Genomic DNA, 17,130 nt, shown 5'->3' with positions numbered 1-17,130 from the left:
GGAAAGAACACAACGATAGCGTAACACGATTGGAACCTTTACAAAGCAACAAAATTAAAAATGGTAATACAGTATTTTCACACAAAAATGACAATTTGCGACATCGAGCAACTGCTCTCCCATTAAAGCACCCGACTCTGGCTCTGTACAAACTTAAATTAAGTGACATTTCCTAACAGGACTGAGAACAGTAGGATAGCCGAGAGAAGGGTGTGTTGGCATGTCTTCTGTATGCATCTCGCGCTTCGGTGAAAGAAAAATAGAAGGACAACAGTCGTGGTATTTAAGGGGAGGGTTGAAACAAACAAAAAGTCAAAATCTATGTACAGGGTTAATTTGGAGGAGCTGGTTTCCATTAGGAATCGAAATGGTGGTTCATCAAATAAAGTTCTTAAAATCAAGAGTATCTACCGAATGTTTTTGTGCATTTACATACGGTGTATCAACAATAACAGTTAACGAGTATGTTGGATGTTGGCAAGAAAGAGGGGGCGGGGCCAGAAGATAATCATAACAACCAACAACAATGGACCGGGATCACACAACTCTCATTAAAGTGTGAATCATACGATTGTGTAAATAAACGCAAATATTACACTTATTCTTGTATTGCGATGCAGCAATATTTAAATATTTAAATGTGCTGTGAATTCCTGCATCATTTATATTCAACGAGTGAAAGGAGGGTACGGGTGTCAGTAACCGCAGTCATCTGGATATATTATACTATACATAGACAGTAGAATACAAATGCAGATGCTATCTTCCTGAATAACAACAGTGTTAAATACCAACAATTTACAATGGAAATGCATAGAGGGTTAACATTTTACAGTTCACAGGGCAAGCTTGCAAGTAGAGAGAGAGAGAGAGAGAGAGAGAGAGAGAGAGAGAGAGAGAGAGTAGTAGCATTCATAACTTTCGAGATAAAACAGTTAGTGCATTTCACCGTGGAATGAGGTCTGTTAGACCTAGAGGCACTGTGTGTAATTAGCTAAACCAGAACGTCATGCTAATACCTAACAACAGACAGACACACAGACAGACAGACAGACAGACACACACACACACACACACACACGCACACACGCACACACACACACACACGCACGCTCCCGCGTGAACACACGCAGGCACGCTTGCGCGCACGCACACCCCCACACATACACAAACACACGCACTCACACTCACACTTGCCTACGTTTCTGCACCGCATCATCATACAATACAATCACCCGAGGCATTGACCTTTCGCAGATCGTGATAGCATTTGGTTCCAATAGGCCTACCACACTCGGTGCTGTCATCGACAAATGACTCTTACACAGTGTAATCGCAGTCACAGAAAAGGGCACAAGTCAGCCATGAACGAGCCAAATACATGTGGCAAGTATAACCAATGTTCTTCAGTAGCACACTTTGATAAACATTCGATTTGAAGGTGTGTCCGATCATCGAATACTGGACATAATTTGCACTTAAACAGTAGCAGGACGAATACATCAACCAACCAACCAATGAGGCTTATATCGCGCTTATTCCGTGGGTACAGTTCTAGGCGCTCTGCAGCGGGCGTACATGTCTTAACCGGGTTTCACTAATAACAGAAACCTCCAAGTTAAATCGATGGCAAAGACACCGTTTCTCCACATTAACTGCTGTGGATTGAAAGCACTGTGAGATCGCATATGCAGTCAAATATTCATATCTTAATATTCAATATATATTCATACGTACTGTTAACTTGAGTGAATGAATCACATGAATGGTGCCTTAATCTGCCTTAACAACCACGCATGCACTACGTATTCCTCACATTTTCAGACATGATCGTCTTTTGATTCCATTACATGATTACTGAAGAAGGAGTTTTCACTCCGAAATATTTATTTCATTTTGGTGTTTGGGTGTTATTTTTTATTCTTATACATGATCGTCTTTAGAAAGTTGACATTATAAACACATACTCAACTGCACAAAGAACGTCAAGAATGACATATAAGGTTTTCGTTCATATGTGCTTCAAAAATAAACTGGTTCTACTTTAACTCATTTTAAATTGGGTATACAAAGAAAATATGTGCTGCAGTACTTATGCAGGGCCGGACCAAATGAGTTGTAAGGGGGGGGGGGGGGGTTCCTCCTTTTTTGGGGGGGCAAATCAGCGAAGTGGCGAAGCCACAAGCGCGCGCCTGTCCGGGGGCATGCTCCCCCGGAAAATTTTTGAAAAACGGTTAAAATCTGGGCAATCTGGTGCATTCTGGGCCTTGTTTTGAGGGTTAAGACCTGTCAGTGTGAGTTGGGGGGGGGGGGGGGGGGGGGGTGGTACCTTTTTCTCATCGGATTTCACATTGAATAAAATTTGTTAGAGACACACACAAAATTTATTTTAAAAAAAACAAACACCCAACCACTCAAAGCAAGGTACATGCTTTTTCCAGGGGTGGGGTTCCGGAACCCCTGGAACCCCCCCCCCCCCCCCCTGGGTCCTGCTTATGTGGAAAAGACACTGTTATGATTGCTGGCGCGTTTAAAAAAACCCATCTGAATCTTCGAAAGAGACGCTATTTTCTCCCCGTAAAAAATACCATTGCTATTAATTTTGAGCATGAAATGATTTTTGACTGTGTGTGTGTGTGTGTGTGTGTGCGTGTGCGTGTGTGTGTGTGAGAGAGAGAGATAGTGTGTGTATTCGTGTGTGTATTTGTGTGTGTGTGTGTGTGTGTGTGTGTGTGTGTGCGTATTAATGATGATTTTGCCTGATTTCAGAATATGACGAATGCTCGGCAAATGTCAGTGAATGCCAACAACTATGTTCTAACACCAAGGGCTCGTACAACTGTGATTGTTACTATGGATACAGGCTCAACGCTGACAGAGTCACCTGCACCCAAGGTACGTGTTTCATTCACATCATGTTGCGAGAAGTAATCGCAAAGTTACAACCCAAAACTACTAAAACGTTTATCGTGAGCCAGCCCCATTTTTCTCAAGCTTGTAGTTTAACGTCTGTGTCACAAAGATGTGGGTATGATATTTGTGATGTGAAACACGTCGTGTTTTTAACCTCCCTAAATATTGAAGTGCGATGCGTAGGTGACAGTGAAGCTATAATCCACTTCATGACTCTCCTAGGAACCTGGAGAACCATGGTTACAGTCACTGCCAGATGTGTTATTACAGTTCAGCCACAGACTGGTCTACAGCTATTATTACGGGTACCAACGAGCCGGAAATTCATAAACAGATGTGAACTAAATGCTTTTTTTACCAACAGATGTGAAGCTATATATAGTATCAGTCACCTGCACATATGAAATTGTCGTTTTAGTCACTTACAGATGTGACGTTATTATTTCAGTCATCAGCAAATAGGAATCCATGACTTTAGTCACTACAGATACGAAATAATTGTTATTATCATCAACATATTTGCAATGATCTTTTCACTCATCAACAGATCTGAAATTCTACATAATTTCGTCCACCAAGAGATGGAAAATAATTGTTTTGGCTAGTGCAGATGACAATGTTTACATTACCAGCAGATGTGAAACTAAAGTTTTGAGGAAATTAATGTTGCACTCAGATGTCAATATTGTTAAGGTCACAATCAGATGTAAACGTATCGTTTTATCAATCCAACAGATGTAAAAGTATTGTTTCAGTGATCAATTATTGATCAGTCACGAAAAGATGTGACAATATGGCAGAAATGTATTAACCAACACAGATGTGAAAATATAGTTTCAGTCGTCAATGTCTGTTTAAGTCACCGACTAGTGTGAAATTATCGCTTTATTAACCAACAGATTTGAAAATATCGTTTAACTCTTACATTATTGTTTCAGTCACCAACAGAAGTGCTGCAGAGCAGGATCTCTCCTGTGCCCAGGCATGCAATTTTGGCGACGAGGACTCGCCATTTTGCTTCTGTGATCTGGGCTTCTCGCTGTATGCTGATGGAAAAAGCTGCGACAGTGTGTAGCCTTTTCTTGACGTTTTTTGTATTCCGCGTAATAACTGTCCAACTGCACTTGAAAGCCTTTATGAATGGTAGAAGCTGCACCAAGACGGATTGCGCTCTTCTCTGCGAAGCATGCAAAACGTGGGACCTAATTTGCATACACAAAATGCTTGAATTCTGAGCATATTATATTCAAAGTACACTTGTCAAATCTATATATATATATATATATATATATATATATATATATATATATCCCATGACCTCCCTTCTTTGTCTCTGTTACTTCAGTATGGGTATAAATGTTGTATTTTTATAGCTCAATAAATACATCATGGACTCAAAAAAATATATGATAGTGCAGATTCCGATTTGGGCGAAGAACTACTTTGCTCCCGACCTTTGACCTCGCGCCGAACAATGTGACACATTTGTATGAAGTTCCAAAATCGTATTGCACGCCTCAGAAAACCATATCAGTTGCACGCAAAAATGAATCTCAGAACTGATCTGATGTATGAGATGCAATAAGCAAACGTTTCTTTCATTATGAAAGCAATGCAGGTCGAAAAAAACGAACATTCAACTTACAAGATAACCAGATGCTAGCGAACCAAAACAAAAACACGAGTACCCTCCCTTGCTTCGTTAGCAGACGACTTTTGAGAATCTGTCAGACCGTCCTTACCTGGCACGGTTGGGCTTCGCTATCAATTATCGGCTGTTTCACGTGTTTTGCGAGCAAGTCTACTCTTTTGCCTGGCTCTGCAGTAAGTCCACATTGGCGATGAAGGTATCCGAGAACTTAACATGTGTGTATTTTTCCGTAATCCAGTCATATTCCTTCAAAATGCAATCAATCGGCGGTGACAGACGTGTCGGTCGCGTTTTCCTCACACCCATACCAGTTTAAGTTCATCCATGCAAACACACTCGCAAAACAGTTTATCACGTAGATACATTTCAAATAGGGAGCAAATGGTTAAATCTAAATCTACATATTTGTTCCCTAAAATTTGCTTCTCTGTCAATAAGCCTAATTAAATTACATATTCTTACTCCGAGTCACATATTTAGCATTGACGCAGTCGAGATGCTAGGTTGACTGAAAAAACGCTATCCCGTCTATAGTATAAGGGAAGCAACCCAAGCAAAAAAGTAGCAAGCTTGCTACCCTGCCGGGATTGCCTCCCGTAGCGTGCATCACGCCACAGATCTCGTACCCAATACGAGACACCCTCATTCGACTCCTTTCAGCCAGAGAGACAGGTCGTGCTTTGATTTCGCTCCTAGGCCGTTTTTGCTGTCTGCTTGACACCCACCGGCCTCGGCTCCCCGTCTGCTCCTAGCTGTTTCTAGCTGGTGAGATTGTTCCTTGCATTGTTGTTGTTTGCATTGTTCATTCTGCTGAGAATTTTTCCGTCCGCGGACTTACGAATTTTGCTCAGTAGTTTGTTGTTGTGGCCGCCATTTTGGTCGCCATTTTTCGCTAGCACGTGGTGTTTTTTTGCTGGTTAGTTTGGGTCCGTGCTACGGACTTTGAGCGTTTACCAGTAGCATTTGTTAGCTGCTTTGGTAGCTTGTACGTTAGTGCTAGTTTATTCTGCTGAAGTTTTACGTCCTAGAGACTTGTGGATTTTTCAGTAGTTTGTTTTTCTCGCGTGACAGCATGTCTGATAGTGAGAAAAAGCGAGCGGCTAAGGCCGAGGGTAAGGGCAAGGGCCCTGGTAAACCTAAGTCCTCGGCTTCCACCTCTTCTGCTAAGAACCCCATGGTTCATGTTTCTGATCCGAAGACTAACTTTGTCTTTTCTGTGCCTATTTCGGCGCCGGAGGAGACTTCGTTTGGCTCGCGGGTGGCGGGTGCGGCCGCTACCGCGTCCGTTTCTAACCCTGTACCTGCGCCGGAGGCTGGCGCTCTTGTTGCTAGCCTTTTGTCTTCTTTGATTCCAGAGATTCGGACGCTCGTTCGTACAGAAATGTCGCGGGCGGACCCCGTTTCCAGCGCTGCCTCCCTCCCGGGGGTGTGCGACCCTCGGTCGTTGGCTTCCTTTGTTCCTGGCGTTTCCGGATCACCTGCCCAGCCTGCTGGCTTCGGTGATGTCTCTGGATTCCGTTCACCGGGAGGCGTTTCTCTTCTTGGCCGGCGCTCGGTGGCTTCCGCTTGCGGGAGTGCACCTGAGCAGGTCTCTTCGGGGATGCGGTCAATGCAAGGTATGTGCTCGCAGCAGCCGTCTTCGGCAGCTGCACTTCCGGTTCCCGGAAGTAGTGGTTCACTGGATAGCGGACAGACCATGGTCCCTTCCGGTTCGAGCTGCGCTTTACGTAAGCAGTCGTTCGCGGCAGCTTCCCTTCCGGCTCCGGCCGGAAGTAGTGGTTCACTGGAAAGCGGACAGACCATGGTCCCATCCGGTTCGAGCTACGAACTACGTAAGCAGTCGTTCGCGGCAGCTTCTCTTCCGGCTCCGGCCGGAAGTGTTGGTTCACTGGTTTGCGGACAGCCCATGGTCCCTTCCGGTTCGAGCTTTGCCCTGCTACAGCAGCCGTTTCCGGCAGCTGCTCTTCCTGCCTGGGCGGGAAGGGTTTTAAAATCCGGCTCCGGCCGGAAGTGGTGGTTCACTGGTTGCGGACAGACCATGGTCCCCTCCGGTTCGAGCTGCGCTTTACGTAAGCAGTCGTTCGCGGCAGCTTCTCTTCAGGCTCCGGCCGGAAGTGGTGGTTCACGGGTTGCGGACAGACCATGGTCCCTTCCGGTTCGAGCCTTGCCCTGCTACAGCAGCCGTTTCCGGCAGCTGCGCTTCCTGCCTGGGCGGGAAATGTAGGTCAAACGGGTCGTGCACAGTCATCTGTCACTTCCGGTTCCGGCCTAGGGCTTCCGGGTTGTAGCTTGCAGACTCCTCAGCACCAGCTATGGCATAGTTCTGCTGTTGCGTCTGCACTTCCGGCTCCTCCCGGCTTTTCCGGTTCGGTTCCCGCTGCTTCCGTTGTGTCGCCGGTGAATTTCGAATACGGTGGTTCTCCTGGGCATTCAGGCTTTTTGCCTCTGTTGGGACAGCAGCAGCCACCCACTTCGGTGGTGACCGCCAGCGCCTCTCTTCAGCTGCCTTCGGTTGTTGGTGACTCTCATCTTCCTCTCAGTCAGGGGGCGAGTTTCATCGATGGCCAACAGGATGGGCGTTTGGCTTACGGCCTTCCCTCGCAGCGTCATTTGTCGGGTTCCTTTGGCTATGAGCCGTCCCCTTCAGGTGGTGTTTCGGACTTCGGGTCCGTGGACGAGGAGCAGCTGCCTTCGGCGGCTCCGGCCAGCTTCCAAATTTACGTCAGCAGTCGTTCGCGGCAGCCGCTTCCAGCTTCGGCCGGAAGTAGAGGTTCACCGGCTAGTGCACAGACTACTGTCACTTCTGGTTCGAGTCTTGTCCTATGACAGCAGTCGCCCGCGACAGCTGTTCTTCCGGTTCCGGCCGGAAGTGTAGGTTCACTGGTTAGTGCACAGGCTACTGTCACGTCCGGTTCGAGCCTTGCCTTACGTCGGCAGTCGTACGCGACAGCTGCACTTCCGGTTCACGGAAGTAGTGCCTCGTTGGAAGGTGGACGAATAATGATCCCATCCGGCTTGAGCTGCACTATACGTAAGCAGTCGTCCGCGACAGCTTCTCTTCCGGCTCCGGCTGGAAATGTTAGTTCATCGGTGTGTGGGCAGCCCATGGCCCTTTCCGGTTTGAGCTTTGCCCTTTGCACGGCAGCCATTTCCGGCAGCTTCGCTTCCGGCCTTGGCAGGAAGGTAGGTCAAGCGGGTAGTGCACAGGTTTCTGTCACTTCCGGTTCTGGCCTACGGCCTACCTTTGGGTTCCGAGCTTCAGCTCGTAGGTGGCTCAGCACCAGCTTTGGCATAGCGCTGCTGTTGCTGCCGCACTTCCGGCTCCTCCCGGATTTTCCGGTTCAGTTCCCGCTGCTTCCGTTTGGTCGCCGGTGAATTTCGAACAAGGCTTGCCCTATGGGCATACAGGCTTCTTGCCTCTGTTGGGACAGCAGCATCCACACACTCCGGTGGTGGCCGCTAGCTCCTCTCTCCCACTTTCCTTGGTTTTTGATTCCTCTCATCCTCCTCTCAGTTAGGGAATGAGCACAATCGATTGCCAACAGGAAGGACTTCAGGTTGGCAAAGAGGAAGCAGCTACTTCTGGTTTGAAGAATCGCCCTTAGTAGCTTTTCGCCTTTTTTGCCTTTTCGCCAAGCCCCCCTCTTCGACAGGGGGTTGCCTCCGGCGTCGGTTTCGTTGCTGGTTCCTCAGGGTTCAGCTTCGGAGCTGGCATCGGAATACCTTGCCGCTCCTGCGCAGGCTTCCTCCTTCGTGCCCTTAGCGGATCAGAGGAAGTTGCCTTGGCCAAGGTCGTCTCGTAGCCTCCTGTTGGCCTTTCCCCGTCCGCGTGCACCGGAACTTCTTTCGCTTCTTACGAAGCCGTTGAGGAAGGATTCGGTTCTGCCGTTCTATGGGCAGAATCTCCTATTCTCTGAGGAAGGGGGCTGACAACTTTTGGAACTCAGTTCCATTTCCGAGACTCTCCTGCGGGCGCTTTCTCGCGCTCTGGCAGATTCCTTGGCGCCCTTTACCCTAAGTAAAGAGCAGGACGCGGAGGAAGTGTCTCACTCCTCTCCACACTTACAAGGGTGAACGAGTCACAGATGAGGCTGTCCTCTCTGCACTATTTCCAGGCGGTCTCGTGCAGAAGGGACTTGTTTCTTGCCCACTCCCGGTTTTCTGAGGAGTCGACAAGAAACATTCTCAGATCGTCATCCTTGGTGGACGGTCTCTCTCCGGCAGCCTGGCCTCTCATGCCAGAAGCAGGGGATTGAGACCAACAGAGAACAGCGGTTCCCTTCTTTTGAGCTTCAATCTGAAAGCAGCAAAAGCAGGCCTCTCCTAAGCAGGCTATACCTAAGCGGACTCAGCCTAAGCGGCCTAAGTCCTCAGCTCAGGTGAGATTGTTTCTTTCACAGCCGTCATAGGTACGCTGGGTTTTTGAAACAACAGCTGGCCTTAGGGCTTCGGGGTTTTAGCCTCGGCTGGAGCAACAGCCATTTCATCCGTTGGCGGTGGTGGTTGTTGCTTTCCTTGTGCTTGTGGCTTCGGGCTTCAACATTCTTTCTTTCTCCCAGCGTATGGGTGCTGAGAGGTCGATTTCCGTTTAAAGGGGGGTTTCTGCCTTTGGGCTTCCCCGTTTTCTCTTTGCCACGAGCTTCTGGACTTGGTCCAGGTTTGTCTTTCACCGAGTCTGACTTTGTCTTTCTCTAGCGATCAGACGCGTTCTGGTGTTTCGTCCAAACTTAAGGTTCACTTGAGTTGGCCTCGGAAGTAACATTCAGATTTTCCTGAGGGTGCATTGTCTGGGCAATGCATGTTTGAGAAGTCATTCTTGGCTTGTCACTTTTTCTCAGGTTTTTTGGCTACTCCTCCCCTTTTTGGGCAGAGGTCTAGCTAATGTTCCAGTTTTCTCGGTGCTGGCCTCTAGGCCAGCATCTTTTTCGGCGGCCGAAACTTTTGGTTTCTTACTGTGCCTGTGTACTTTGGGTACTTTGGTGCAATGGCCGGCCTACGGGCAGCAAGGCTCTCGGCCTTAGCCTGTGTTATAGTCTCCTGCCTGTCGTGTTGCGACTTTGGCAATTTGGTTCTTGTGACTGCGGATTTCGTCTCTTCCTCTTCTCCATCATGCTTGCATGAGGTGAGTTGGGACGATTTCTGCTGGGTTGGGCTTCCGGCCTGGTCACCCCTTTTTCACTTGCAACTATGACTATTACTTTTTTCTCCTGAGAACTCTGGTCTCGGGAGTCTGACGGCTGGTTCGCTTCACGGTTTTCCGTCTTTCTTACCAGCCTCGTTCTTTCTGTTTCGGGTTTTTTGATTCATTTTCAATTACCTACAAGCAGTCTGCTCTGCGAACACGCTGGCTTTTGTCATTTTGTTTCCGGTCTCCGGTCACATTAGGATTTGGCCACTGCGGGTCCGCATTTGCGGTGCTTATGCACTACCTGAGGTCGCTTCGTCCTCTTTTTTACCCCTCTCTCTGCTTTCGCAGGGATGGGCAGGGGACGACTGGTGACCGTCTCCCTTGAGTTTTGCTCATTGAGTTGGACTCTGGTACTTGGTACTCAGGCGTCTCTCTCTTTTCGGTTTGGAGTTTGGTCACTCTTCCGGAGCTGACTGTTCTCTCAAGGGCCTTTTGGGCCTCACTCCATCCCAAAGTTTTCTTACTTTGGCATGTTTGCCTTATGGTCTCCGTGAGGGTCCGTCCTTTTCAGGGCTTAGCCGGCAACCTTACGCACGGATCTTTTCCAGGCCATTAGCATTTCCTTCCAATTTAAGGGGGGGGGGGGGCAGCTTGTCCTTCCCTCTACTTGGTCGGGTTTATCCAAGACTGGGGTCCTTTTCCGGACTGTTTTACGGTTCAGAAGATTGGAAGAAGTGCTGGGCACAGCTTACTGGCTCTCTGATGTTGTCTTTCGCATTTCTTGCCTGAGAGACATCTCGGCTGTCAATCAGGGTGGTTCTCGGTCCGTTTCTGTCCTTTGGCAGTGGGCCAGTTCCTGGCAAGGGTTTAGAGTGAGTCAGTGGTTGCTTTCTCACGGGATCCTTTCCTGACTTTTGGCAGTGGGCCAGTTTCTTGGCAAGGGATTTTCTTTCCCTCCGCCTTGTCATAGCTTATGCTATCTTTCCCTCGGCTCGGCCCGAGCTCATTTCCAGGGCCTGGGCCTCCTCCTTGGCCTTTTTGGCCTATGGGGTTTGGATGATGTCCTGCGCACAGCTTCTGGCGCTAGGATTTTGTCTTATCAGGTTCTGCAGACATTGCTGCCCTCTGTCAGGATGGGTCTCGGCCCATTCCTTCCTTGGCGGCAGCTGGCTTTTGTCTCTCCAGAACTTTAGAGTGAGTTTGAACTTTTTGATCTTACCCACCACCTTGTTGGAGTTATCTGCTAAATATGTGACTCGGAGTAAGAATATGTAATTTAATCGAAAATTTTTAATTAAATTTTCATTTGATTAATATACTTACCCGAGTCACATAGGTAATTCCCTCCCACCTTCCCCGCTTTTAGTTTCTTTGTATTCTAGAAGTCGAATGAGGGTGTCTCGTATTGGGTACGAGATCTGTGGCGTGATGCACGCTACGGGAGGCAACCCAGGGTAGCAAGCTTGCTACTTTTTTGCTTGGGTTGCTTCCCTTATACTATCTCAACTCAACTCAACTCAAATTTTATTGGCTTCAATTTTCAGAGAAGAATTTGTCTTGCGCTTGGGAGAAAGTAAGAGTATAACATATAAAAACAGCATTCATATCACATTTCATGTTTCACACACAGTAATCACTAGTATAAGCCTACAATTATCACATTTGTACCTGTATCATACATGCAAATAAATAGTATCACATTTCCACGTATCACACACAATATATACATTACATAACATACAGCAAGCTTCCATCTCCCGCGCCCCCCCCGCCCCCCCCACACATACATATCCTCGCACGTGCGTCGACTCCATACAATGACATCATCAGTCCATTAACTAAAATGCACAATAACTAGTAGTGGGTACATAATACTTAATACGTGCTCAACTAGACCTGCTAACTAAAATAATAACAGAAACAAGGACTGGGCACAACATTTACACGTGTGTGACCTACTTACATCAGGTGCCTGTGATCTATAAATAACAATGATTGCGTTTAAAGTAAAACATGAATAATGCCGATGTTTACTAACAATAAATACATAACAACTAAGATAAAAAAAAGTATGTGCTTTCATAATATGATTATTTTATAAAACACAGTGGGGAATTTTGGAAAATAATTTTTATACGAAACTGCGCACATCGAGTCGAGCTCTGTAGCGTGTGTGTTATTATCAGTGTGTAATAGACGGGATAGCGTTTTTTCAGTCAACCTAGCATCTCGACTGCGTCAATGCTAAATATGTGACTCGGGTAAGTATATTAATCAAATGAAAATTTAATTAAAAATTTTCGATTACACACGTTCGAGAAAAACAACGTGGAATCGATTCTGAATCGAGTAACCCAAATGGGTCCCAAACCCGTTTCGCCCGTTCTGCCGACCTGAAACGCAAAACAAAAGAATTGTGCGCTTCAACTAAATTAATTTCTATACGACTTCATTACTTTCTTGCAACTTATGAACCTTTACTTAAAGCTTTTAAATGGTCTGAAAGTAGTGTTACCGCGTACTTATCGATGCACTCATTCGTTTTATTTTTTCAGCGACGGTCACTTAGTTTAAGGTTGCAAAAGGGCTAAGTCTCGCTGGCAACAATGTTTTACACTGCACAGATCGCAACAGTGCCGCTAGTAGTCTACATTTTGTGTTTGATGGTAGAATGGGATATACAGATTACAATACTCGTGGTTTTTGAGTCACTTGAGAAAAAGTGACTATGTAATCGGTCAGTGTTAGTCTGTCCGGCCGGCCGTCCGTAGACACCACCTTAACGTTGGACTTTTCTCGGAAACTATCAAAGCGATCGGGCTCATATTTTGTTTAGTCGTGACCTCCAATGACCTCTACACTTTAACGATGGTTTCGTTGACCTTTGACCTTTTTCAAGGTCACAGGTCAGCGTCAAAGGAAAAATTAGACATTTTATATCTTTGACAAAGTTCATCGGATGTGATTGAAACTTTGTAGGATTATTCTTTACATCAAAGTATTTACATCTGTAGCCTTTTACGAACGTTATCAGAAAAACAAGGGAGATAACTAGCCTTTTCTGTTCGGCAACACACAACTTAACGTTGGGCTTTTCTCGGAAACTATAAAAGTGACCGGGCTCAAATTTTATGTGAACGTGACTCATTGTGTTGTGAATAGCAATTTCTTCCTGTCCATCTGATGCCTCATATAATATTCAGAACTGCGAAAGTGACTCGATCGAGCGTTTGCTCTTCTTGTTTTATATGGCTTGTATTTCAGTCAAGACCCAGCGAGAATATCAATCGAGAGCCACTCGCCAGAGGCTCGTGTCTCCCGATGATATTCATCCGGTGGGTCTTGACTGAAATACAAGCCATATAAAAAACCACTCGTGTTGTAACCTATACATATATTTGGAATCTGGAGAAGATGAGGAATACAACACAATCATTTCTTAAATCTGTTAGTGAAATCACGATTTTAATGACAATTTCAATGAGCAAACTAATGAATTTATTTTTAAGCTTGACTAAATGTTGTTATTTCGCCTTACGCGACTTGTTTTTCATTTGAATCTCAGCAGACTCAAGCTCCCAAGATACATAACTCCATCTGATGTCAGTATCATGGTACATTAAAAGCTGTCTGAGTCAAAGATTGCTTGACCACAATTTTAATTAATTTGGTTGAAAAATGAGGTTATGACAGTGCCGCCTTAAGTTTCTCTAAAAGCTTGATATGATGTCATTAAAGACATTGATCACAACAACAAAAAACATATCTGGGGGTATAACCTGGAATAATTTGTTTGAAAGTTTAATTGGTCTAGTAGCTTTCTAGCTCTACACATACACACACAGGCACACTTACACTACAACCCTCGTCTCGATGCATGGTCTATGTTGAAACATTTAGTCAAGACTTGACTTAATGTAGAAACAAAAAAATTTGGTTGTAGCATTCGGACCTTGTTGTTTAAAGTATGATGTTTGTTTTTTCCTCAGGGGTTTTGACATGTTCCAACTTTGGCTGTTCCCACGTCTGCAATGCAACCGCTACAAACGTAGCGTGTTCCTGTCCGGCTGGCATGATCCTTGACAACGATCTGAAGACATGCAACGGTAAGCTGCGCAACGCTTTGGGTTGTCGATTGACGCAAAAGACTGTCAGAATGGAATAAAGAAAAAACAAGCAGGTTTCAATCTTACCCCCTGGACTGATCTCTCTCTCTCTCTCTCTCTCTCTCTCTCTCTCTCTCTCTCTCTCTCTCTCTCTCTCTCTCTCTCTCTCTCTCTCTCTCTCTCTCTCTCTCTCTCTCTCCACAGTAAATTGTGGAACATTCTTAATTACCAATTTGGTAGTGGGTCAATATATGAACAATGTTTGTTTTCTTAGATGTTGTGAAATTAGAGTTTGAAATCTTCTCACTACCTTCACACATTGCTTAATTGCATGGCTCTTTTCTCACAAAGTAGAACCGGGACCAGCGACGTGTGTCCAGTTTGAAGCCATACGTTCGTGTCAAGTTGGTGAGCGGTGCGTCCTGGGGATGAACGGGCCTGTCTGCATGGTTGTCACAACTGGGTAAGCCTCCGTGCTGTAGGGGAAGGGCCCCTAATATGGACCACTTTTTGTTTATTGCTGATAACTAGCTAGTTTTCTTGCGAAGAAATTCATTTTGTGGTTGGTAGTCCTTCTCTCGTAGTTTAACCGTTAAGCCTAATTAGAGTGAAATAGCTTTGATAGACCTTCAGCACAAATGAAATACAGAAAAAAAAATCACAAATGGTCCATGTTAGGAGCCTGGGCGCCCAATATGGACCAGTGAAGCGGCCTTCACGAATCACTGTAAAAAGCCCCCTATACTTTAAAATAACATGATACAACTTAGTGTGCAAGTCAGACTAATTCAAAATATGCTTTAGATTTAACTGTTTCGGGTTGATGCGAGCATTATTTGAAGCACACCAGGAAACTGAAGAAGCTTATCAAAAACAGAGTAAAAATAAGTGAAATTATCAACTTCCACAAAAAGAAGACTATTTGTTATATTTTTTTTAAATCTCGAGGGCTAGTTAGAGGTTATTTTCAGCAAGCTTCTGAATGAATTAATTAAAATTGCCTTTAGTTTTTATTTTCTTCGATTTTTTTTTTTTTTTTTTTTTTTTTGTTGCCTCAGTTGCATGCAGTCCGCTTCAAGCTGAAAAATAAATGAAAAGAATTTCATTCTTTTCATTCTTCGATTTGTTGAAGGTGGTCCATATTTGGGGACTCGCACATACTTTGAGGTTTTTCTATTATTTTTTGTTTGCAGTAGAAACTCGGGGTACACACTGTTAAAATGTAACAAATACTGTCTTAGCTGTCATATATAGCCATTTTTGTGTTATGAAAGCTTTGGCTGTGGACAGAAACGAGTCAGTTTTAGGCGGCAAATTTAGAGTGAACGCTGCCAAAAGTGAAAAAAGGGAAAAAGCCTAGCGGTTTTGAGGTTTGTGTTTCTGCAACTGTTTTGACATGTGCAACTTATCCAGAGAGGGTGAATAAAGCGAATGAAATTGTTTTGAGCGCTCTAGCGCCGTTAGTTTGTCAGAACAGGAGGTGGTCCATATTAGGAGCCGGTCCATATTAGGAGCCTTTCCCCTACATTCCACATAGTTTGTCGCATGCATGCACAGTCACTTAATACGAGTATAATTAGGGTTGAGGCACGTTTCATGATATTGAGGATTGCAGTTTCCCCCTCACACACAATATTCCAAAATAATAAATAGTCAAACAGGGGCCAAAAAACAGTTTGCACCAAGAGTTCAACTTTTTATCTATCCAAAACAGTAAAAAAAATTATATGAACATTCGTATTTCCAAGATGATTGGCGTTCCAAGACGCTATATCCTAAAACCCCCAAAACATGCTTTTACAACTTCAGTGCATAATAACTGCCCAAAGGTGCTGTTTAAATAATTAAAGCAACCATTGATAATAATTTTTAACATACTCCTTGAACACATTAAGAAAAATGGTTAACTTGCAAATAACGGGACAGCATTGATCAGAACAATGGTAAGATAAAGGACGCTACTTATATTTTGTACATTTGTTATCTTTATCGTTTCCTGTAGACCTCAGAAGTTCTAGCCAGCTTAAGAAATCCTTCTAAAATCGAAAAACAAACATCTATACATTTTGTACGCAAAGTAGATTGATATTTGACACAGTCACACAGACATACGTGGGCTATGGGGCAACCCTACCCCCTAAATTTGAAAACGGGGTCAATTTCTTAACTGCATGCATTCAGCAAAACAATCCCTAAAAAAATATTTTTTTCACAAATGAACTTATGACTTTAGAAAAGCATTCAAAAATGCATATATACAACGCTTTTTCTTTGGTCCCAATTCAAGGGGGTGTGCTATTCTCAGGTAACACTGTGAACGCTCAAATGAGACTTGGTCACATGTCAAAAAAAGTAATCCCCCTGTTGTTCATGGTTGGTTGGTGGGATTTTTTTTATCTGAGCCATTGGCAAGCATGAAATGTCATCAACATTAGGAAAGACATAGTATCTCCCATTGTCTTTTGCGCGCAAACACTTCACACAGATCTCCTCTCGATCTGGCCCATCGGGGAAATGGGTTGACTTGGGGATGATCACCGCCCTGTATCTCTCCACCTTTTCATCCATGCTGACAAAGTCAGCGGTCACAAAGTCCCCAACTTGAATGTCTCACTGTGGGACAAAGAACCTGGTTTTCACGACTGGCACCACATGGTTGGCTGACCACGCGGCATCCAGTGGCGTGTTGTGGGTAGACGTCTATTGGACATAAATTGGGAAGGACGTCGCTGGATCATCTGGTTTGCATACTTTGTTCATGTACAACATTAAGTCAAGCTGTCGAACTAACAGAATGAAACTGAACTCACTGCATTTTTACAGCAAGAGCGTATACTCGTAGCATCCTCAGTTCACCGCTCGATGCAAAGGCAGGGAAATTGACAAGAAGAGCGGGGTAGTAGTTGCGCTGAGAAGGATAGCACGCTTTTCTTTATCTCTATTATTTTTAACTTTCTGAGCGTGTTTTTAATCCAAACATATCACATCTATATGTTTTTGGAATCAGGAACCCACAAGGAATAAGATGAAATTGTTTTTAAATCGATTTCGGAATTTTTTTTTTAATAATAATTTTTATATTTTTAATTTTCAGAGCTTGATTTTAATCCGAATGTAACATATGTATATGTTTTTGGAATCAGAAAATGATGAAAAATAAGATGAACGTAAATTTGTATCGTTTTAAAAAAAAATTATTTTTTTTTACAATTTTCAGGTTTTTAATGACCAAAGTTATTAATTAATTTTTAAGCCACCAAATTGAAATGCAATACCGAAGTCCGGCCTTCTTCAGAGATTGCTTGGCCAAAATTTCAATCAATTTGATTGAA

The 17,130-nt window shown here is 44.6% G+C and overlaps 2 protein-coding genes across 3 annotated transcripts in view; one reads left to right on the top strand and one right to left on the bottom strand.

Annotated features, from left to right (window-relative positions):
- The window catches only part of LOC138946978 (uncharacterized), a 271,906-nt gene that overhangs the window by 71,456 nt on the left and 183,320 nt on the right, over positions 1–17,130 (bottom strand). The window lies entirely within an intron of this gene.
- Positions 1–17,130, top strand: part of LOC138946972 (mucin-like protein) — a 254,265-nt gene that overhangs the window by 231,992 nt on the left and 5,143 nt on the right. The window contains exons 18-21 of one of the 2 annotated variants that reach the window (XM_070318397.1): positions 2,770–2,895; positions 3,852–3,980; positions 13,682–13,798; positions 14,153–14,261. In XM_070318397.1, coding sequence (XP_070174498.1) covers positions 2,770–2,895; positions 3,852–3,980; positions 13,682–13,798; positions 14,153–14,261 — 481 coding nt within the window. Of the gene's footprint in view, positions 1–2,769; positions 2,896–3,851; positions 3,981–13,681; positions 13,799–14,149; positions 14,262–17,130 lie in introns of both variants that reach the window. The other variant, XM_070318396.1, reaches the window with a different exon arrangement.

Source organism: Littorina saxatilis, linkage group LG14 (genome assembly GCF_037325665.1).
Source record: "Littorina saxatilis isolate snail1 linkage group LG14, US_GU_Lsax_2.0, whole genome shotgun sequence".
Lineage (NCBI taxonomy): Eukaryota > Metazoa > Mollusca > Gastropoda > Littorinimorpha > Littorinidae > Littorina > Littorina saxatilis.
Note: the sequence above shows the minus strand (reverse complement) of the source record. Positions and strands in the feature narration are given on the sequence as shown.